At 36.0% G+C, this 23472-nt stretch overlaps 1 protein-coding gene and 2 long non-coding RNA genes across 20 annotated transcripts in view; 2 read left to right on the forward strand and 1 right to left on the reverse strand.

Moving 5' to 3' along the window:
• LOC114577939 (uncharacterized) overlaps nt 1-22709 on the forward strand; it is a 28515-nt gene extending 5806 nt beyond the window's left edge. Inside the window, exons 2-3 of the long non-coding RNA XR_009832128.1 lie at nt 21349-22117; nt 22534-22709. This is a non-coding gene — a long non-coding RNA (uncharacterized LOC114577939). The remainder of the gene's footprint in view (nt 1-21348; nt 22118-22533) is intronic.
• LOC107995510 (disks large homolog 4) overlaps nt 1-23472 on the reverse strand; it is a 394817-nt gene that overhangs the window by 86744 nt on the left and 284601 nt on the right. For 14 of the 18 annotated variants that reach the window (XM_017053066.3, XM_028665581.2, XM_017053076.3 and 11 more), the window contains one exon: nt 15270-15305. The exons of the other annotated variants lie outside the window; for them this stretch is intronic. In XM_017053066.3, coding sequence (XP_016908555.2) covers nt 15270-15305 — 36 coding nt within the window. The remainder of the gene's footprint in view (nt 1-15269; nt 15306-23472) is intronic. 18 annotated transcript variants of the gene reach the window in all.
• LOC133667037 (uncharacterized) lies at nt 3890-8075 on the forward strand. The gene is made up of 3 exons (XR_009832135.1): nt 3890-5536; nt 5764-6571; nt 6657-8075. It is a non-coding gene; the product is annotated as an uncharacterized LOC133667037 (long non-coding RNA).

Below are 23472 nucleotides of genomic sequence, written 5' to 3' on the forward strand. Positions count from 1 at the left end.
CGTCCTCGACAATCTTCCAGACGCGTCCAGAACTCGGGGGACGAAACGAGAAGTCATTTAAAAACAAATCTACATTTCAATCTTGCATTAATCCTGCTCCTCTTCGTTTCAGGAGAACGATACGTGACTTTTTCTTTTGGCGAGATGTCGAACGGGGGAATTTTTGATCGAAGATATTTCCCGTGGTGGACGCTGTTAATTCACACTTGCTCCTCTTCCATGAGAATGAATCGAGAGAAAGGAATCGGGAGGGAGGGAGAGAAAGTGGCTTGGAGCCAACTCGTTCCGTGCGCAAAATGGAAATCGTAGTAGAGAGGATACGTACGTTTGAATGAAGATCGGGGTTTCTCTTCTGATGGAAAGAAACGTTTGTGTTTAGAAACGCGGTGGCGTGCAGTCACGTGCGGCATGACACAACAATGACGCTCGTTGCATCAATATTAAACATCTGCCGGATTCCGTGGCCACGCGAAGCAATCGGGTGCTTTGCTCGCCCCTGCACTTGACACCCGGCTTCGAGACTTCGAGATCAAGTGGTTCTCGCGCATAATTCCTCGAATATAATAGCCCTCGACGTGCTACGTATGGATTACGGGTATAATCGGCCGTGACGATCGCGCCATTAATGCGAGAACGCGAATTGCTTTGTTTCCATTCGTCGAACGAACGTTTGTCGCGCGAATCCATTTCCCCCTCCCCCCCTTTCTTTTTTTATTCCACGAAGTGGAATAATTCTTCGCGAGTATTGTTCGTTTTCTTTTTTTTTCTTTTTTTTTTACGACTTGGACGGTTTTCAATTTTCCGAGAAAAGGGCACGGCGCGAATCGAAATACGCCCCGACTTCTGTTGTATTTATTCCCCGTAGATGCGGACGACCGGAAACGATATACCAGAGCGTGTCATTGTTTTCCATTCAAATTCTTCTCTTTATTCAAACGTATCGCGCGTGTAATTAAGAATTGCGAATATGGGAATATATATATATATATAACGGATTTCGTATCACGTAATCCAACGTGTGATGAGAATTAAATAAGAATATGTAAAAAATGCAAATTAATTCTCTCGCGTTACAACGAAGTTATATATTAATCGTTACTTATCGTTTTTAGAGCTCGATTTATTGTTTGTTCAAAACTGATTCAGATCGGTTAAACGGATCTCGAGTCGTTGAAAATCACTTTATAAACTATCAATCGAGTTAAAAATAAACTATTCGAGCTGGCCGATTCGATTTTGCTGCCGGTCCTCCACAGTACGAACGGTAGTCTTGTAAACAACACAAAGGAAAATCTTAATCGAATGGATTAATTTCGCAATTCAAGATGTCGCGCATACCAGTTTAGCGATCGTTTCGAAACTTTTGAAAAGTTGTTCATTTTCCCATTTTGGAAGAGCGATTTCGGTCCATTAATAGCGGCGAAAGGTCGAGCACGAAAATGTTGGCGAAATGTCCGGCAAAGTGCCAGATAGATTCGGCCGAGAGGATCTTTCTCGGCGATGGTATATAAGCCGAAAAGTTGTCGAGTTTTGAACGGATCCTCTGACAGACAGCCAAGGTGAGAGGCAAACGAAGTCCAAGTGCAATTCTCGAAACACGAAACTGCCAAGTCAATGGCTACTCCTCCACCAGAACTAACGCATTAGTAAAATTGGAATAACTCCAATTGCGAGGCGCTGGACTTCACAGGTCGAACCATTCTCTCCCTTTATCCCCTCCTCCTTTTTATTCCATTCTTACGCTTTGCTTTAAACGAGAAGCTTCTATCGTTTATCTGGCGCCAGAAGAACACCAGGGCTAATTGCAACTTAATACCTTAGAAAAATCGTAGCTCCACTCTTCCACGTTCCTTTCGTTTTTCTCGCCTTTTAATGGAACCACCACGAACCTTCCTAATTGTTGCACGGTAAAAGTTGAATTTACACCGAAGATCGTGGGAAAATAAACGATAGCTTGGACGCCAAGTTTTTACTGGAATTTAACGGTATCGTACAAATGGATCGGTGGTATTCGTGTGAATACATGTATATATACGGATGGCTAGATTCCATTATCCAAATATCCTAATCCAATATTCTATTATTCGAACTCGTAACAATGAATACCTTTCCTTATAGGAGCAATGGAAATGGAATTTGACCCAACAACAAATAACTTTTCTATCTAATCGGCAAAAGTATCCACGCAACATTCGCATCAACATCCACAAAGCCGGAAGAAAGAATCATAAAATCTTATAAAACCTCTCGATCGAAGACGAATTTATGTCACGAATCTCTTATTATTTCTACAACGAAATTCGTGATTGCCGAGTGGCGCCTGTGCGAGGGAATAATGGATATAATTAAAATTAGAACGATATAAAATCCGTGCGATTATTAGAGACTTGGCACGCACGGCGTTGCAATCAGACTGATGCGTCTCGGATAGCCGGGCAGAGCGTTTTGCAAAAAGTTTTACACGCGGCTTGGCACACGGCGTTCGTGCCACGCCGGGACAGAGAGATGGTATGGCAAACCCGCATTAATATCCTAATGGCCATTTCGAGAGAGAGAGATCTTTTGAATCATCAACGCGAATTTCCCCCACCCTCCTACCAGCCGCGGATATTTTGCTCTCTCGCGAAAAATTCGAGAGAAACGCACGGGATTGTGGAGAACGGACGAGATAACAAACATTTAGAAAACGAGGCAAGTTAAAATTTTTACCCTCAACGACGCAGGTTTCCGTAAACGGTTTAATAATTTCCTTTGTGAGAGCGTGGGTATTTTTATGTCCCGTTTTGAGCCAAGTATCGTGAATATTTAAAGAGTTTCGGATAAAGTTACGAGAAGCTAACTTCGCGAGTAGTTTTCGTTGCAGAATAATGTAACACACTTTTTTTACCAAAGAAATAATTTTATCCGTTTATAACGATGGTGATTATTAATTATTTTATGAGAACTTTATGTAAATTTAAATGCACGGGATGGTGAGGTAAAGAGTATTATGAATAAACCGGGAGAAGTTTGCAAGTATCTCTATATTTAGTTATAATTGGATTTGCAGATTTCGAAAAAAAAAAAAAAAAGAAAAATTAAAAAGAAGAGAATTTTTATACACGCGTTTAAAGAAGCAGAGCTCGTTTCTCGAATATATTTTGAATATCGAATATTTTGCATAATTGCATAAATATGGATATTGCTATTTATAATACGTATGATATTACTAACGACGTACAAAATATAATTGTCTCTGTTCAATATAAAGATTAAATTGTTGAAACAATATTCAAAAGAATTTCAAACGAGCAGCGAGAAATGGAAAAGATCGATGGACAATGTAGTTATGTTAAATGCTACATTATAAATATTTACATTATGAATATTTATAATGTACGTATATTTGGAATGTAAATTTTCAGCTAAAAAAAAAAAAAAAAGAACGATCGAAGTAATTTCTTTCTATTCGTGACACGCTGTTACGTTATTTAATATATTCTTTTGCGAGATTGTATATTTTACGTAAACGCAGTCCGGTGAATATTAAAGAAAATTCCGGAGCAAAGCAGCGAAATTGGAGGAATTCTTATTAAAAGTATATACGAATTATAAATATGTTAAACGTTACAAAATGAAACGAGACAAATAGGAGGATTGTTATTAACTGTCCCACTGTGGATTCTATTTAATCGATATTTACCTTAAACGCGGTTTTTCGACGCGGTTAACCACGTCGAAATTAAATAGCTCGTTTATTGTCAACGTTCTGTACATGTAGCCATATTTATGCGAATATCTCGCTCTTCCTTCGTTTTTCGAAGCGAATTCAATTTCACATTTAATTAAGAGTATTCCGATGGAAAATATATATATATATATACATATTACAAATGATATGGGAATCACGATTCTTTGTGTTTTCCATTATTGCAAAATTAATATATATATATATATACTTTTGATCTTTTCATCTCCATGAAAATATTATTAGCTTTATTTTCAAACAGTTTTTGCATTTATTTTGCAATTATTATAAAGCTCGATGTTGTTATAACGAATACAAAAAAAATGGTGTAATTCTTTTATCGTGAAAATTTCTACTTCTCATTCTCTATTCTTTATTTATACGTACAATACACATATTTGTGATCTTTTGTAATAGCCAGAAGAAGAGAGGGGGAGGGAGGAAACTATATAAGCTAAAAAAAGACGCAGAGGATACATTAAAGATAGAACAACAACTCTGATCTGACGCGAATCTCGTGTTATAATATTTATATAAATTAAGAGTAGTACACGTAATATTTTGAGAGTGAAATGAGAATTCTTTTCTACGATGATTCCCACATGGATAGCCTCAAGAAGAATGATATATTCGTAATTTTTTAATTTTATAGATACGTATTTATATATACGTTCACGATCGACATATGTGGAACATTGTCTTACGATGAACAGGATTATATTAAAATTTGAATCGAAGCCACGATTTGGCGGCTCGCCAGCATCCGTGTTCATCAACCGGTTGCACGGTAACACAGGTCTCTGCAACCGAGGAGTTTTAACGATCAATTAATTCTTAATCGTGTTAGTGCTCGTACAATCCAATTTTCCGTCGCGGGAAACCGCAACCCTGCACAGAAATCGATTAAAAAAAATTGGATCGTTGACACGAGCTTGTCAATTGCCATCCCTTTAATCCTCTATTTTATTTCTATTTAAAAAAAAAAAAAAAGGAAAAAGAAATTATAACAAGATTACAAAAGTTAAATTTTTTTTACAGAGATACTAGAATCAAAAGAATATATCTTCACGCGATAATTAATAGTTATTGAGCCAACGAGTTATTTTCAAATTTGAAATCGATTCCAATTTTCCAATAAAAATGTAACTATCTTCTGTTCACAGCGCGATAAAATAGAAAATTTATCGTTTAATTTTAATCACACGTTTATTAATATCGACAAATAGTATTTTTCTTTATTATTCAAAAAAAAAAAAAAAAGAAACTATTCTCTCACAAACGTTCTCAAAAACTCGAAAATATCATCGATATATTTGTTATGGTCGAGTTCTCTGTACTGTGTTTTTGGGAGACGGAAATCCGGTCGACCACGATCGATTCACTTTATTCACGCATCCCTCCAACTGTCGGACGGGGTTTCGTCGTTTCACGCGTGCTTCGGCTATCATTGATATTTACGAGCCACGTAACGTCGCGTCCACAGAGCACCACCCACCCAATGCTAAATCCCCTCGAGTTTCGCAAATTAAACGCACCTGTAGACCTGCAGCGAGCATCGTATATAATCTCGGTCGAAGCGGCAAATCTAGCGTTATAATAAACGCGATTTCCAACCGTTTCCAAAGCAGACTCTGTGCGGAGTCAGTAATTAATACCGGAGTGGAATTAATTCTCTGTAAATCATTGCGCCCGCGTAAATTCTAAATAAAGTTCCCCAACATTCTACAAGTGTGTTCAAGTTGGCCCCTTCGAAGGTTGGAGAAACTGGGGGGAAATGTTGTTGGCCCGTTCATTTATTATATAATAAAGGTAATAAATCTTTATAAATATCTTAAAAAAAAAATTATATATTTTTGGAAAATATTAAATATATTTTTCATTTTTATTTTTAATAAAAAAAATAGTTTACAGCGGCTTCTATTATTATCGAACGAATTTATTTTAAATTAAACAAAGGAATCTTATTTGAATTATTCTTCAATTGGCAGGATCACGAATGTACATATCCTAATTATAAAATAAATATACGATTTCAGAAAATAGCTTTTATCGCATTTGGGAAGTAAATATACCCCCCGCTGTTCGAATGCAGCTTTGGAGTCTAATAACGAATGCATAGGAAAAGAGAGAGGAGAGAAAGGGGAGAAAAATAAATAGGGATCTTTGGAGGGAAAAGAGATGAAGAAAGAAGTGTTGGAAGAATTCGACTGGCTCGGATGGCGGACGGCTTTGATTAATTTAAATTAGACGAAATTTCCAAGAGCGGCCCATTGTTCTCCGCATAAATAAAGATTAAGACGCGAGAATCCAGGATTAATTTATTCATAGATCAATTAAGAAACGCGAGAAACGGGGGTAAAGCGGAAATAATTCATCGGCAAACGGAACAAAAAAGCGTTAAAGGATAAAAAACCGGAAAATGGTTCCGGCGAAAGAAAAGAATATTAATCCAAATGAAGTCGTGCCGCATAAAAACGAATATTTCCACAATGCTTGCTGTTGTTCATGACAGATTTATTCGTTGTTATTGTTCTCGCGAAAAAAAAAAAAGAAAAGGAAAAGAAAAGAAAACATTGACGAGAAATTAAATCTTAAATAACTGAGAGAGATCAGAAGACGATTTGACAAAGAGTATTCATTTCGAGCTAACAATTTTCTTATCAACGTTACGTAATCGTATCATTCGTCAATTTTAATAATTTATCTGATAAATATAATTATGAAAATGAAAATGAAAACGAGAAAAATTCGAATCGTTTAGATATCTCTGAATTTATAGAGTTTTGGGTATCCTTTGAAGAACTCGCAAATATTTTTCCAAGATTTCTACGATGAAGAAAAAAGGTTGGTAACGAAAATACAATTGGAGATCTTTCTTTGTACGAGAATCGCGATAATGATATAAATATTCATTAACAGCGTTTTTCAGTGTTTCTTTACAGTGCTCTGTTACGTGATAACCCGAGCAACTGCGTGAAAAAAGCAAGACGAAAAATGAAAGCTGACGAATCATGGCCCAGCTTTGATGCTTTTGAAAGGGGGTAAAATTATACCAAAGCTCGCGTACAAACGCATTTTTACATTGGAGAAAGAGAAAAGGGGAGAAGGAGGTGGAAAAAAAACGAGAAGAAAATCGGAATATATCGTGGTAAAGTTCGGTGTTACGTGTCGCATGCGAATTCAGGTGAAATTGAAAAAAAAAAAGGAATATTGCAAGGAATATTGCATTTATATTATAATTTTCAACATAGTTATTATTCGATTTGCATATTCTCCAACAACCCCCTACTAATTAATAGCAGTAACTTTACCAAAAGCTTGATTATACACTGCAGATGTACTTTTTTCCCCAGTGGCTCGAGGTTTCGGATTACACATGTAAATGCTGGATGAGGAATGAAACGAGATTATGATGGCGAGTTTTGAATGGGATCCATAAAGCTAGTTTCGGAATAATCAACTTAACTTTAACGCAATTGTGCAAAACTAACCACGATTCACCAGATCGATATTTTACTCGTGAATATTTTAATTTCGATTATTATTGCCATCGGACAATTGAGATCTTCAATAAGCTTTATTAATGACGTATAACTTCGACGATTCTCTTCGATGATTTATCAGATAAAATATCAGATAATAGAATTCTAATGGATCGAAAGATATTACTTTATTATTTATGCGATCACCGATAAAATAGGATCTGGTAAATTCGAATAATATTTATTTTTGAAGCAATTGGGGAAAGACGAAGGATAGAGTTTGTTAAAAATGTTAAAAAATTTAATTGAATTTAAAATTATAATACGCGATAAAATAATTATCGACCAGTTATTCACTCTATGTTTACTAACTTGCAAAAAATTCCAGGGAAGTTGAGAAGAGACAGAGCTTAGAAAATTTGTAAAAATATTGTATCGAAATTCTATCAACGAAATTCTAGTTTTGCAATCGGATAATATTACAAATCGTTGTAAATTAAATTGTACAACGGGAGAAATACGGGGAGCAAAATTAATTACAATGTTACACGTCGTGTGAACGTAATATGAAATTCCTGCCATGTAAAAGCATCCTAAACATTATAACGTCGGTATTAAATTCCATGGTGAGCGAAACCTTACGTGAAAATCTCTCTTTATATACAATGTTAATTTACGATACGAGCTTGATTAAAATCCATCTTCTCTTAATTCATCGTATAGAAGAAATTTCCCAATTAGATCTCTTTCATTTTCTCGTCGAAGAAATTCTCTTTCTTCTCTATCTAAAATTTTTATATCGGATAAGATCAATTATTCTTGAAAGTATAATTAAAAATAAATACGTATAACGAAGATACACTTTTGATATCTTTCGTTCGAGCACATCGTCATGAACATTTAACTAGTTAATTCCAGACCCAAAGGTAAATGTAGTAAATGAACTTGAGCATAATTACCAAGTCACTAATCAAAAGCCATCAAAAGCATATACAATTCCCTGAGAAACACGTTCAGAAATTAATACACGGTATATTGCAACTTGTATCGTAAATTATTAATAATCTGGATTCCTTACAATTTCAATTTCTTTAAATTTGTAACATTTTATGTTACAAAATCGAATGTATGATAATTTCAAAACGGATCCATTTCAATCGAATAAAAAACCTCGTCGAATATCGTGAAAATTTCTCAGTTTCTCTGAATTCTCATTAAAAAAAAAAAAAAAAAAAATTCGAAAAAGAATTTTTATTTTCAAATCAGATAAGACACTTTCCATTTCCCACTCGTCAAATAAATATTTCCTATAATTTTATAGCGACACGAAATACTCGTATTTCGTTCGAACTCCATCCCTTGTTTCCCCTATGTGATCCAATGAAACCAGTATCGGGGTGGAGATTTTTACGCGCGAAAGGAAGGTGGAAGCGAGATTTGACAACCCCTTCTCGAGCGAGAAGAGGGATATAAAGGACGGTCGGGAAGGGAGAGATCCAAAAGAAAACCAGGCGGACGTGATCGGGATAATAACAGAATTCGAATTCTTCTGGAATCTTTAGCGGTGGTACACGCTGCTGACGTGGACTACAACCATGGAATAAATTTACAGTTCCATCATGGTATTCCACGGTTAATACCGTGCTTGTCTTATCTCGTTGGCAATTTCGCTGGTTTTCCAAGCGAACGAGGCGATAACCGTTTCTCATTCCGGTTAATGTAGAGCTTGCTGGTATTTAGAGAACTTCTAGAAGGGGGTGGAAATATAATTCGTGCTCAGAGGCAGGCAATAAACTATTATATCCAAGCTTTGATCATACACTTCCCTATTCACAAATGGAAAAAACAATGAATTTTCAATCAAGATCGTACAAACGTTCTGAATTTGTGTCTTCCCGATATAATATATTTTATTTACAAGAAAAATTTCCGTCCTCCCCACCATCTTGTTTTCTATTAAATAGAGATTCTTCTCAATTTCACTTGAAGATCTTAAATCAAACGATGAAGTGGTCGAAACCCTATTTCGTCCATCCAACGATGAGATCGATCCTCTTCCTCTCCATTCATTCCTGACACGTACCACTTACGGTTTACGTTCGTAATTTTATGATCTTCCACTCCGTGCTGAAATTCACACAGCTGCGATACCTCTACAATTTCTGCCTCGAGGTATTCGAAGGGTAACGAGTCATCGCCACGTGTCACGTTGTGGTAAATAGATTTTCGACGATACGGACGGTGGCCAGCCGACTGACAAATACCGAATTGATTTATTACCCCGTGAATATTTCATCGAAATTCCATTGGACATTCGCAGCAAGGGGTGACAATTATTTTCTAATTAACCTTTTGCAACGTGGTGTTTAAACTCGTTTAAATTATACGTATCATGATTCCTTTTAATAAATGTAATGTATTTTTATTGCATTGTTATATTAAGGATTTGATCTTCGAATTTTCGTTTTAAAGTATAATTAACGTTTCAACGAAAACCGTATTCGGTGCATGCACGGTTCGTTTCATCGCGAAATAGGCCAGTACACAAACGAAATTTTCTACTTCATTCATTGTGCGTCGTAGGGAAGTAATGAGAAGGAAGGACAACAAAGCGCCCGTTCACGTTTAAATAACCACTTGTGGGTGAACATCGGGGTGGAATGAAAAAGTCGAAGCTGTACAATTCGAGTTAATCCTCCTACATTTAACACAGAAAATAGTATTTCCATAAAATCAAATGATGACACGTTATTGATTCTCACTTTTTCCCATTATTAAACACGAATAAACATAAAATAATAACTTTTTCTTTTTTTTTTGTTCGCCAGAATGCTTTCACACAAAAGAACTTTTCCCCAATAAAAAAACTTTTGTTTCAGAGTCAAATGTCCTCCCCTCCTGTCCACTACTCCACTTGTACCGTACAATTTTTGAAACGTGGTTTCAAAGGGATGCAAAAGGTTGCTCCGCAGTTTGCAAATTGAAAATCCGACAGTTGAGATCGCAAACATCGAAACGAGAGAGAAAGAGAGAGAACATGGACACTCGAGGGGGAGATAAAGAAAATTGGAAGCGCGTTTTCAACCGCATTTTCAGATAAGAACCGAGCCACGGTCTCCACAGAGAATTAAAAGTTAACAGGATCGGAAGTTTGAGCAAACGAAGGGTCTGCTTGAGTAAATTAATCACGGCGGGTCAACGATCGAGAGATACGAACGAAATGTAAATGGATGTGGCTCGTGAATGAATGAAATAGAGGTTGCCTCGAATTGCCTCATTTTTCACAGTAGCTACAAAAATTGCCGGGCTACTTAAAAGGGAGAGGTGGCGCGGAACAAAGTCCTTTCGGGGTTTATCTTGCCCTTAAATGGCCCGTACGACCGGGCTCCGCCGGCTTCCAGCAGTTCCAAAAGATAAATTGGCTGGAATTGTTACGCGCTTTTTAAAAGTTGTGCTCAACTGGCGAGCACTTAGGTGCCATTTCGTGTTAACTACGGTACAGAATGTTTCCTACTGTTGTCCAATTTTTGGATAACTTTTTTCTCTGCGTACAAGTTGTTCAGGTTACAACCCCTGATATCTTTATCTTAACAAAGAATCTTAATTTATCTTACAAATTTTCTAATTCAGTTATTTCGTATATTTGTTCTTCGATTTATATTCCAAGAGTTTTTGTAATTCTACATATATTCTGAATAAGATAAAGTGTATTTAATATTTCATCTTTAAGAGAAGAAGAAGCGAATAAAGATTGGATAAAAATTAACGAAAGTTGCATAAAATATGCCCATAGATTTATCTGGCACGATAGATCTTAACTTTCGTATAATCAAAATAGATCAGAGATCGTCGTACGACTTCTCAAAAATTCCTTGCAATAGAACCCAAATGAATCCAATAGAATAAATTCGTTATATTAATTTAATTTGGCCTAGACAATCGATAGATAAATAAATTCAACGTAAATTTTGGAAATTGAAAATTATGGAAAATTGGCGAGCAATTTTTCTCTCTGGATGCAGCAACGTATTATTTGCCTTGTCAAAATTGATGCAACCTGTGGGAATCCGCATATTTGCATGCGCACACGAGCTTTCGACAAATCTCGTCTAATTCCAATAACAAAACATTTCATTGGCCCGGTCTTTCGTTTCGTTCGATCAACAATTTTGTTACCGGATCCGTTATCGCCGGCTGGAAATATCGAATGGTTTAAACGTCATAGATAATTTCTTCCTAGACCCGGAAATATCGGCGCGATTAACGATACGATAATTTCGATAAGCAATACTCGGCGCCAATTTGTATACCATCGCTACATATTTCAATATCTAGATACGAATTATCTACGAATAGAATACGAATAATCATTTATGAATGATCATTTATGAATCGATGTTTCAAAGGAGAAAGGACAATACAGACCGGTTAATTACCTTTTGATGTACATTATTGCATTGCGCAGAGCGTTTCAATGAACGGAAAAAACCAATTACTTATTAATGTGTATGCCGATAACTATTAATATTCATTCCTCGATCCCTGTAACCGTAACTGCGTATTTTACCAAGCGAAAACAAGTCGATAGTTAATTTCTATTAGAACAATTCTGCTTCTTCTTCTATTTTAATATTAAACTTAAGTGATTGTACTAGATTGCGCCTCGACCGGTAAACAGATACTGAAAGGAGTCTTCAAACTTTAGATTGGATCGATCGATTTTGGGGGATCCAATAGATGTGCGCCAGATAGAGCTTCCATAGAGCCGGTTCTAATAAATTTATTGACAGTCGAATCTCTTGGATGATAATGCAATTTAAAGAATGAAGATATAAACGAGATTATAATTTAAAGAAATATACATTGAAAATTTTATTTCATTTAACCTAACATCTTTGATGATACTGTATTAATATACACAAGTTTTAAATCTATTCACGATTTGCATTAAAAGAGCATTGATCAATATGGCGGATACGACTCAATAGCGTATTTCAAAGCATGGAAATTAATTTGTATTCTCTAAAACAATATGTTAATTACATGTTGGACATGTTGCCCTACGTATGCTGAAAAATCAAAAAAGATTAAAAAATTGGTAGAAATGTATCATTACGCTGCAAGTACAGGTAAGTTTTCTACTCCACGTTGGAATTAAATTCTAGATCCTTAATCCTTGAAATATTTCTAGCACTGGGGGACGACCAATAATCTCGCAATCAGATTCAATCTTGAGCATCATAAAACCGTATTGCAGGATGACGTTCGTTTCCGTTAATTTAACCAGAATCGAAGGATATCCCATAGGTTGCCCTTCGAGGGCCGGAAACCTCGACCCAACCGACATAATCTCGACAATTCGAGCGAACGAGGGGGGACACATGCACGGACACCGATGCTCGCGTCATTCCTCGCGTGATTTATATGACACGTCCCCGTTATAATGCCGCTCGGCCGTAATGCAATTTTAGGGGCTGGAAGTGCAGGAAGCGACGTGGAGAGCAACACACCACCATCCCTATCAGCGCGGATCATATCACGTGCTGATAGGCAAATAGCGACACATTTTCCGGGATAAAAAATAAGCTGGCGGAGAAAAATGTACTCGAGCTATTAATCACTTTGTGCGGAGTATAATTTATATATACAAAAAAATATTCCGCTATTTTGATAATCTTGATCGTCGAATAATAGAGAGAATATATAAGTTATACGTACAATTTACGATTCTCACATTTTTGGAAATTTAATTGCAACTCTTCCAGGATATCCAGGATAAATTGAATTAGCCATATCTAATAAGATAAACCGAATGGAAATATCGCAAGGATAATAACAATCGATGTTACCTGAATGGGTAACAAGCGTCGAAAGAGAAACGATGGAAGGAAACTGGAAATCTAATGGAATTAGGATTCCTATGAGCCGAGATGATGCGAAACAGGGGTGTGTTTTCTCAAGGGGGAATGGTGGAAGCTGCATGGAATTCCAGATTTCGGATCCCAGCCCAGAAATCAAAATGATCCCATCGAGAGAGTATACCTAGATCTTACAACAATTGGCGCCAATGAAATTCCCTCATAGACGAAATTTGTTGCATAGATAAGATTTTCTCAGATAATATCTCGTTGACGAAACTAATGTCAACGCTTTCGGTCGCGAAACGGATCTAATGGCCGATCGCAGGAGAACGAACGACTTCGATAGAGATCGTTCCTTCGTGAGCGTGAAATTGATCTCATTTCCGCGTGGAATTCCAAGCACGCGGAAGAGATCGAGGAAGGGGATGAATGGTGATGAATGGGGGGAGGGAGAAGCAAGAATGAAGCAAGAATAAGAAAGATAATCGGTCGGCATTCCAGAAAGTTACAAGAATCGGAGTTTACTCGATTTAGAGGGTGAATACCTCTCGCGTTTACCCCTTTAATCCTCCACAACTCTCCTCCTTCGACTTCTACCCTTCCTCGTTTCCACCCTTTGCCACGATCTACCGGGTAAAATATGCATCGCCCTCGTTGAATTTGATTCTACGACGAATCGTATAAAACCCCCTTCATGAATCTTTTCATTCGAATAGCGTGACGGTGGATGGTGGAAGGATTGGTTGTCAAGTTTGCTGAAAAGGGCAGGCTACCCTCGACATTTGAATGACGTGAGTGAGAGGTGATCGAAGGAAGGAAGTGAATACGAAGTGGAATAGAAAATTAATGAGAATTAATGAGGGAAATAATAAAATAAAAGATGGATAGTTTGGTTAATTCAAATTCGGATTCGTTTCGATAATTGTGCAATTGGTAATCATTAACGGTAATGGGTCGAAGAGTCAAATAATTATCCACTGCATTTTCTCTGCGTGATTCATTGAACAATATCCTTAGGGAAATTGCGTGCAAATGTATTAGAATAATTTGTTGAAAAGAACAAATTATCGACAGGTTTATCGAACCTTAAAATTCTTTGAGTCAATATCGGGCAAGAATATAATTGTGCTGCATATTTCCTGAAACCAATTTAATTCTTTAGAGAATAGAATCCTTACTCTGGTTTCAACGTGTTATCCGATCTGTGAACACGATCGAATCAAACATATTTGAATAGATAATCCTGACAACCTGTGGAAATCAATCATGGAAATGAAAATATACGAAGAGGATCGATAAGTGAAATTCTGATCGAGCTTTTATCGTGTAGAAGAAAGAAAGGGAGAAAGAAAGGAAGGGAGAAATTTTTCTATCAAAATGAAAAGAGACGAAGAATCTAATTCGTTTATTGAAAATCGACGCACAATTGAACTATAATTTTAATTCTGGAAAGAAGGAAAGGCAATTTGCGGGAATTCGAGCTCGTGAAACGCGGTTAATTGCAAAATTATACAGCTCTCTGGATGTATAATCGGATATTATTGATGTTTAATCGTGAATTTGTTCGGTTTATTCGAACAACAAGGGATGAGGAGAAATACGATACGGGATCGAATGAATTATTTTTCGACAATTGCGCATATTGAGCATCGAAATGCATCGAACTGTTGTTATACGGACACAAAAAGAATATTGATTAGAGTGATTTATCAAATTATTTGGGCATTTGTCGTGAAAAATTTTAATGACGCGATATATAATGTGTAAATTTTTCAGAATATTATTAGCACTGATAATTATACAATTATACGAATAATTAATTCTTACATAATTACGTTATATTATTATATTATAATTTAGTTATCGTCATTATTGATTATTAATACGATATATTGTTATTATAATCCGATTAATTAATATCACTCATTATTAATCACAGCATTCTCATTTTTATTCTTTCACGGAATAAACATTTTTCAACCAACATTTTACGATCTTATGTATCCTCAAACTTTTCATCCATTCACAGTGCTAATAACATTTTCGAGAATATTCGCTACAAATGTCGTATTTCGTGTAAGATTATTATATACTCGAGTTATACTTTTCAACGAATCACAACACATATGTCCAATTATTATGAATAACATTGTGCATTGTGTTCCTGTTGTGTTCACACCATCTGTTTTGTCTACTTACATGTCTCGTGTCAGCCGCAAGTAGGGGCGTGTGTGCCTGCAACAATGAGTGCCCAGAAAATTAGACCGTGTAACCCCGAATGGAATTGTTGTTTGCTTTCTAGGGAGTTTCATGCTTGAGCAAAGACTCCGCTCATTCGTCGCCGAGGATACGAATTCCCTCGGCTAAAGCATGCTATCATGCGAAAACACGCGTCGGGAAGGGGTCATGCAGGAGGAGTAATAAGAGTAAATTTGCCTTGTAATTTGACAGCGGCCGTTTTCCGAGATACTTTCTCAAATCACGCAATTCCATTTTGAAAAATCTATGAAACGACAATTTTCTTTAACTCCTATCATGCGAATATTCAGGAGTAAGTACTTTCACTTAACGATCGAAGTTTTAACGATTTTTAAATCGTATCACATTTATTATTGATTTAGGTTTATACAATTTTAAGATTAATAAATAATTACTAAAATCGAAAATTGGATAAATGATTTTGGATAAGGGATATCGAAAGCGTGGGTAGAAGATCTATTATTATCGAATTAAATTCAAAATTTAAGTTTCGAGAAAGAAACCGAATCGAGTGAGAAAAATTTACAATTTTATCATTGCCGAACATCGAAAATCAAATAATGTTCTGGATACAGATGTAAGAAGAATTGAAAGCAGAGAATGCAACGTTCCACGTTATCGTATCAAATTTTAATTTAACGAGGTTGGCCATTAGAAAGAAACAGGATGGTAAATCGAGTAACAAAATTTTATTTGCGACTCTCTGTGACGGAGAAGAAATTCCAATAATTCGAGAAGGGATGTTCGTTTGTAGTCCCTCGAGGATCGTGTGATCACGAAACGATTTTATTCCCGGTAAATTTTCCGGACGAGCGATCCGTCTATATCCGTGGTCTCGGCTTGAAATCTTGAAAGTGGAAAGAAAGAAAGAAAGAAAAAAAGAAAAGAAACGTGGATTCCCTGCAGAATACCAATCCCTGTGAAATTATTTGTGTCGTGAATTTATCAGATGCCATTCGGTTTACATGCAACGGAAAATTCCTCAAGGAAATTTAACACGTTAACTCGAAAAGTTAGGAATCGCGTGTGTCCTCTTTTCGCCATGTTTCCATCGAAAAAAAAAAAAAAAAAGAAAGAAATTTCGTTCCAATGCAATTCGTGTAATTCGAGGTGTTTGCACGTTGATGTTCTTTTCTCATCATTTTAACTCGTAATTGGTTTAATTTTAATGGAACTTTGTCGTGGAAGAATCGTGTGCATATGGAAGAATAGTTATGCATATGCACCTTCGTTTATCGATTTATCCTTGAACAGCCACGACGTACAATATGTCGCATGTGCACGTATATTTTTCTACATCATTTTTAATTGTACCATCTATGTACATGTATGCATCACCGGTTCGTTTCGTCGAAGGAAAATAAATGCAAGTCTAAATCCAAAAATTCTGACGTTAATGAAAATTTTTGTCTGTACATGGAATAAATTGCATTATAACATTATAACACGATAGAATGATATATTTAAAATTCTGCTCCATCGGAAAGTTTATATTTAATTTTATCATCACATCGCCCACGAAGAAATCATCGTGCTGCATTCGAAAATTATTCACTTGTATAAAATTATCATCGAATCTAATTACGCAATTTGTCATAAACGAACACTTTGAAGAATTCCACAATTTCACTTCCCTTTCTTTCACTTCCTGAACCAATAGCCTCCATTAAAGTACTTTTTCTCTGATCGATGAGCCTGTCGCGAATATATCATTCTTCGTGTCGCAATGAGGGAACGATCCCCATCAACAAGAACGAGGAGAAGGATAAAACGGGAAGGTTATACAGGTCTCTCGTTAAAACCGCGGTTAGAAAAAGGGGAGGGGAGAAAAGAGGAAGAAGTTGAACACCTTCATTCGACGAGATGATCGAAATGAATCATCCCCCTCCTGGAGTCGTTTCCATCGCATTCCTCTCTGCCCCTATTCTTATCTCGTCGTTTCGTCTTTCGCCTTCAATTCTAATCGAAATTTATTGAAACTTGGAATCGATTCCGCGCCCGTTCCACGGGGGAAACGCTACGATGTCTACGAGTCCTTGGGGTGCCATTGCAGGGAGGAATGCATTATGCGCGTGCCTGTATGCGGGGCATTCAATTTGAACCCTTCCCCCCATTATTAAAACATTTACGTTACGATCTCGAATCCGACAATGGATGTTTATCTCGAACGTGAAATGAAACCTACATTCGCGTAAGCGACAATATTTCGAATTGATTAACATTTGAGCCGAGCTTAATATCGGTAGAAAAAAAGTTTGAATTCTCTTTAATCGATATTCGATTTTCGAATCGAGCGTTAATTAATTAATTGCGAACAACTTGTTCTGCAGGAAGTTTTCAAGGATGATGAAAGCAATATCTGTGAATAAGTAAGTCGAATCGATTATAAACAAGCAATTGCGAGACTTTGTCGAGGTTTTGAATTCGATCGTGGCGATAAATAAAAGTGGCATGAAATAACAATAGGCAGAAGATAGCGCGCGACGAGTAATTTCCTTCCTTACTTTCGTAACGCAAGTAAAAACGAATGGAAACGTCGGATGGCCCAAACCTTTATTCACCCTTTAAGCTCCGTTTTTTCCATTCGTCGCGGACAGAAACGACGAGGAGGCAAGAAAATTCCGATTCCGCCGGGGGAATAATTGAGTGAAAATAAAACCGGGCGATCTTCCCTGGAAGTCGTGGTGATCTCTGAAAAGAAACGAGGGAGGAGGGGAAAGAGAGAGAGAGGTGAAAGTTCATTCAACAAGTACTCATCGATCGTGTGGAAGCCATGATGATGCAATTGCTTTGGGGTGGAATATTTTTTCTTTTCTTTTTTTTTTGTTACTCATGAATCCAAACCGGTAAACCGAGTCCACACCATCATCCACACACTTTTCTCGATGTGTTTAAGCGTGATGGAGTTTCGAATCGAGCGGACATCGAACACGGAACACGTTGCAAATTGATTTTCATTGGATTTCAGAGGAAGAGTTTTCTTTATGGGGCCAATGGAACGATTTTAAGGGGCAATTTTAAGAGGAGAAATTCTGAAAGGGAGGATGTATCCGAAGGGGAACGTGCGCTAACGTTGAACAGACACCTCGTTGGAGAAGAAGGTCGATAACTAAAGGATTTTACGACGAAATCCCGTTCTTGTTATTCATGGAGCTGCCACGGGAAATATGATTTGATGCACTCGAAATGCATATAAGAGACTTCTAGGCACTTACTTGGTTTCTGCCTTATAAAAAATATGCAAAATGTATATGGAATTCATACTATACCGAAAAAGTACACGTTATTTTCCTATATATATATATTTCCTTCATTTATTTAAATTGTAATTATAAAAGGAACGATGAAATTATGTTTCGTTAAGTTGAAAAACGATTATTATTGTTATTATTATTTTAAATTCTTATTTAACTTTTCTTTTTTCTTTTATGAAAATAATGTATTTTTAATTTATGAGTAATTTATAGTTAATTACCAAGCGAATATATAGCAAGTGAATGCATGACATACACGGAGTTTCTTCGTAATATTTGAAATTTAAAACCTTCACGTTTTTGCACAAGTTTTTAATTAACTTTTTTTTAATTACACGTTTGCGAGGAAAAATTTTGAATTTTAATTAGCGTTCGAAAATTGGAAGTTTTCCCCAGTTTTTCCACATCGCAACCATCGAATTTAAATTGCAAACAAAAATTACGGAGGATGGAGATCAGTTTTCAGATTTGAAAATTTCCGTAAACCCCGTCATATTTTTTTCACATAGTTCTCGAAATCCGAATTTTCCGAAAATTCTACAATTTTTCAAATTATTCGCGTTGCTTGAATAATAAAAATTTGTGAAAGAAGAACAGATTCCCCCGGATCGAATCGAGATTTCTCTCCGTAAAAGACTCCTCTTCGATTGAAGAGGAGTATCGGAGTACAATCTTTATTTCTCTTATCTTGTTTTTACAAGTGGAGTACAGAGAATGGTGTACACAAACAGGAAGTAACACGTTGCTACGTACAACGTAAACAATTCAGTCGACTGTCATTTTGTTTCGCTTCAGACGATTTACACGATGATTCCATTGACTGTTCGAATATTTCTGCATTGTTATTCCTCGTATCTCACCGATGAAATTCAATCTTCGGATTTTCCCCGTGGGAAAAGCGCAACGTTCCAATAGTTCACAGATGTGTGTGTATATACAAAAATAAAATAGAATTACCGCGAGAGAAAAAGAAGAAGTATCATTTACTTCCATCAATCGAACAAAGAAAGAAAGAAAGAAAGAAATTTAATGGAATTATTCTTTTTAAAATTTTACTTTACAACAATATTATCGAATTCTTTTTACTTTCAAACAGAAGACGAAATTCTCCATCTAACACGGTTTACTCTACCATGTTAATTCCATTTAATACGAAATAATCAAGTTACTCAAACAATTTGCCCTCCTTCTCAAGAAAGAAAATTAAGTTTGTCAGCAAGCAACTTACTCTTCTTCGATTCATCTCCATTAACTAACCGGATTACACGAAACGCTGTGTCATCGTTGCTTGGACAAGTTAAAAAATCGTGGACGAAAAAAGAATTTTCCCTTCCATCGAAAATTCGAGGAAGCATCTGGCCACACTCTTTGAGAGGAAAGAAGAAAAAAAAGAGCGAGAAAAATATGAGGATACGAAAAGGCGGTGCATCTCTTGAATGGTAATTAATTACCGGAGAACTGTCTTCAGGGAGAAGCTCTCGATTCGCGATACGCGGTGGAATATGAAATTCAATTAGCGAGCTCACTTCCGCCGAGAGTCCACGAAATTGGAAGGTTCGCCTTTTCGCAAGTTTCTTCTTCCACGATTTTCCGAAAAACTTTTTATCAACCTGGCGCGCATTATTCCACGAGGGGAATTAAACCGAGTTCCCTCGAACATTTTTCTTTGTGTAATTAAGCTAATTTCTTGTTCCATCCTTCCTCTGGGACGGCCAATTTATTTCTATCGAGACGCGTTTGTTTGATGCTGAATACGATTTATACTCGTTTATCCTCGCGAATTACGCTTGTTTTCGCGATACGATGGCGGAAAATTGGCTTTGGTTCTGGTCCAAGTCTTGGAAAAAGACTTTTCTCGTTTCTCGCCTATGTAAAGCCCTCTGCTTCCGTCTCTCAAGTTGAATAAAAAATATGGGATGCGATAAATTTTTATCGTTTGCGATAAAAAAAAAACAAGCGAAATACGTGAGAAAATTAAAATATCAATTTCTGTTCTCCGTGGTAACATAATTATTATCGAGAGAGTTGGGAATTCTAATCAGTGTGAATAATATTTTCTGAAAATCAATTACATTGTTCAAGGAACTCTTTATCGTTTAAACTTTCAGCTGATAAGTCAAGTCATTAAGTATTTTGATAATTTGGTAATGATTTTTGATCGATTATCAACTTGCAGTAACGTAAACCGTGATTCAAGATAAGTGTCATTTAGTAATTTAATTGATTTAATAATTATCGTTGCATTGCACAATTAAATAAAACTCACAGTGACAATAATCGTTAAGAAATATTTATCGAGTCAAAAATTAAAACTCGATATTCAATCATCAATGTTTCGTTTCGACAAATATTTACAGTAAATAAATATATTTAGGATACATTGACTCAGGAAATTATCGTATTTTGCTTCTGATAAGCATTAGATAAATATTATCTCGTATTATGCAAATGATAAATTACACGTTTTAAAGATTTCCGTGGAAACCAGTTTAATCGCAGATTAGAAATATTCCGGAATAATAATAAAAATTATATACAGTTACGAGACGATATTTATATAATTATACGACTTTGCCTCTTTTTTTTTTCTTAATAATTTCTTCTATTAATTCTTAAAACGTTTCAATCAATCATTCTTCGTTAAATATATCGAAATATATCAACGTCGATTTAACTTTGACAAGTTTTTAATTCCATATTTATTCTAAACGAATAAATCGGCAGAGTTTGGATTTTTTTAACGTTTCATTTTTTTTTTTTTTTAGGGGAAGAAGATCGTGGCAGAAAATCTGGGAATGCAAACAAAGGGAGGAAACCGCAATCGTTTCATCGTTAATACAGCTTTGAAACGCCTCGGGTGGAAAAGTCGTTTCCTTAGAAAATCGAATGATTCGAATTCGGCTACACATTTACACATTTATGGAATATCGATTTCCTCTCTCACAGTGGAGGAAGACAGTCTCGAAGCTTTCGTACATTCACCGAAGACTAAATTCGCCCAAGGGCTGCCATCGTGTCAAAGCCATCGAATCGTAGTCGCAAATTTTAAATTCGATCGAACAGATAACGATACAATAGGTTCTTCTTTTTATCTCTTTGACGAACTGATAATATCAAAAAGTGTATACTATATATATATATATACGCGTTATGCATATATTTTTAGCAATAAAGTTAAAGATTTAATCGAGAAAATGACGTACGTAAAAAATCCAAAATTTAAAAAAGAGGAACACTGCGCGAGAACGAAGAAAATCCACGTTGTTCAATTTTATTAAAAAAGTATCGAGTTCAAAGTTTTACGCAAGACATTTCATTACGCGAGATGAAACGTCGGATATCGAAAAATTCGCGAAAAATTCATAAATTCTCTAAACGACTTTGCAAAATAGTGAACAGCACCAGCTGTGCTGACATCCGCAAAGCTTTTGATCGGATTTAGAGGTTGAAGAACTTTCGCCGAGCTTGCGGTGACGAAAAAGTCAAAAAGTACATCAAAGACGAAACGAAGCTTTGGTCGGACGTACTTTACAGGTTAGTTTCTTTTTTCTTTTTTTTTCTTTTTCAAAACACGACAAAAAGAATGAATAACGCGTAATTAAATTTCTCGCTGGAAATTTTAATCGTGAAAAATTGTCGTGTGTCGGTAAATTGATCGAAGAAACAGGTTACTTTTCGCGACTATAAAAATATTAATCATAGAATTTAAAGGTCATCAAATTGCAAATTGGAAAATTTTCTTCCTTATGAAGTTCACTTTTATGAAATTTTTATGAAAAAGGGAAACGTAGCTAACAATTTATTGACGTATATATTTAAATTAGATATAGGATTTTAAAAATTTATACAATTTTGCACACGTAATCCCCTTATTCTGGGAAAGTTGCATATGCAAACATGCATGAATTATTAATCGTACATTATTCTAATAGATGTTATCAATATTTCAGATTCCTGGAACTGGATTGCATGACATTGTCAGATAAGAAAAATAACAATTTTCATTATACAGTACAACACGCATATAAGCTTAATCTCTGGATGATCCAGGGTTTACGTAGGATTAACGTGAGATAAAATCCAGTAATTGATCAAAGAATTTTAATAAAGCCGGAATTGAAATAAAGCTCGTCAAATTATTCTACGTGCTTAAACTAAATTTTCAATAGAAATGGAAGAACGAAGAAACAAATTTGCTTTTGAACCGTCCACAGCGTCCACTCTTTTTACACGTAAAAAATTCTACCTACACCGAAACTTTCGTTCAGCTTCGTGACAAAATCCTATTCTATGGCAGGGATAAAAAAAAATTGAAGTAGAAGGAGAGAGAATTATATCCGGACATTTTTCAAATCTACAGCAAGGATTTAGCTACGTGCCTTTTCCGTTTCGAGGGATGAACCATATTTTATTCCCGAACTTGTTCTCGAGTTTTAAAGTCTTTCTTGCACACGTACGAATTGCGCCAAGTAGTAGAAATTTTGCGAAAATTCGAGAAGAATCTCACAATTTTGTTCCCTTTTTTTTTTTCTAAAAAAAAAAAAAGTTATACAAATACAAAAAAGCAGATAATCCTTACGTTGATGAAGATCGATAAGGTGGCAAAGTTATTTTATCACGCCACGCAATCAGCCAACGATGGCCAAAGATAAAAAAAACTGTTCCATTAAATTCATTCTTATCGCGATAATTCATTCAATCCGCGATAAACCGAAAGAATCTATCGAGAAAAGCTCGCGAGGAGTTCACGAACGACCACGATCCTTGTCAATTATCGGGAAAAAGGAGATGAGTTAAATCGATTAGAGTCAAGTCGGCCGCCCTAGATGCCCTCCTCCTCCTCCTCCTCCTTCTCCTCCATCGTAATTGAAAGTTTCCTTCAATCAGCG

Source organism: Apis cerana, linkage group LG12 (assembly GCF_029169275.1).
Source record: "Apis cerana isolate GH-2021 linkage group LG12, AcerK_1.0, whole genome shotgun sequence".
In the NCBI taxonomy this organism is placed as follows: Eukaryota; Metazoa; Arthropoda; class Insecta; order Hymenoptera; family Apidae; genus Apis; species Apis cerana.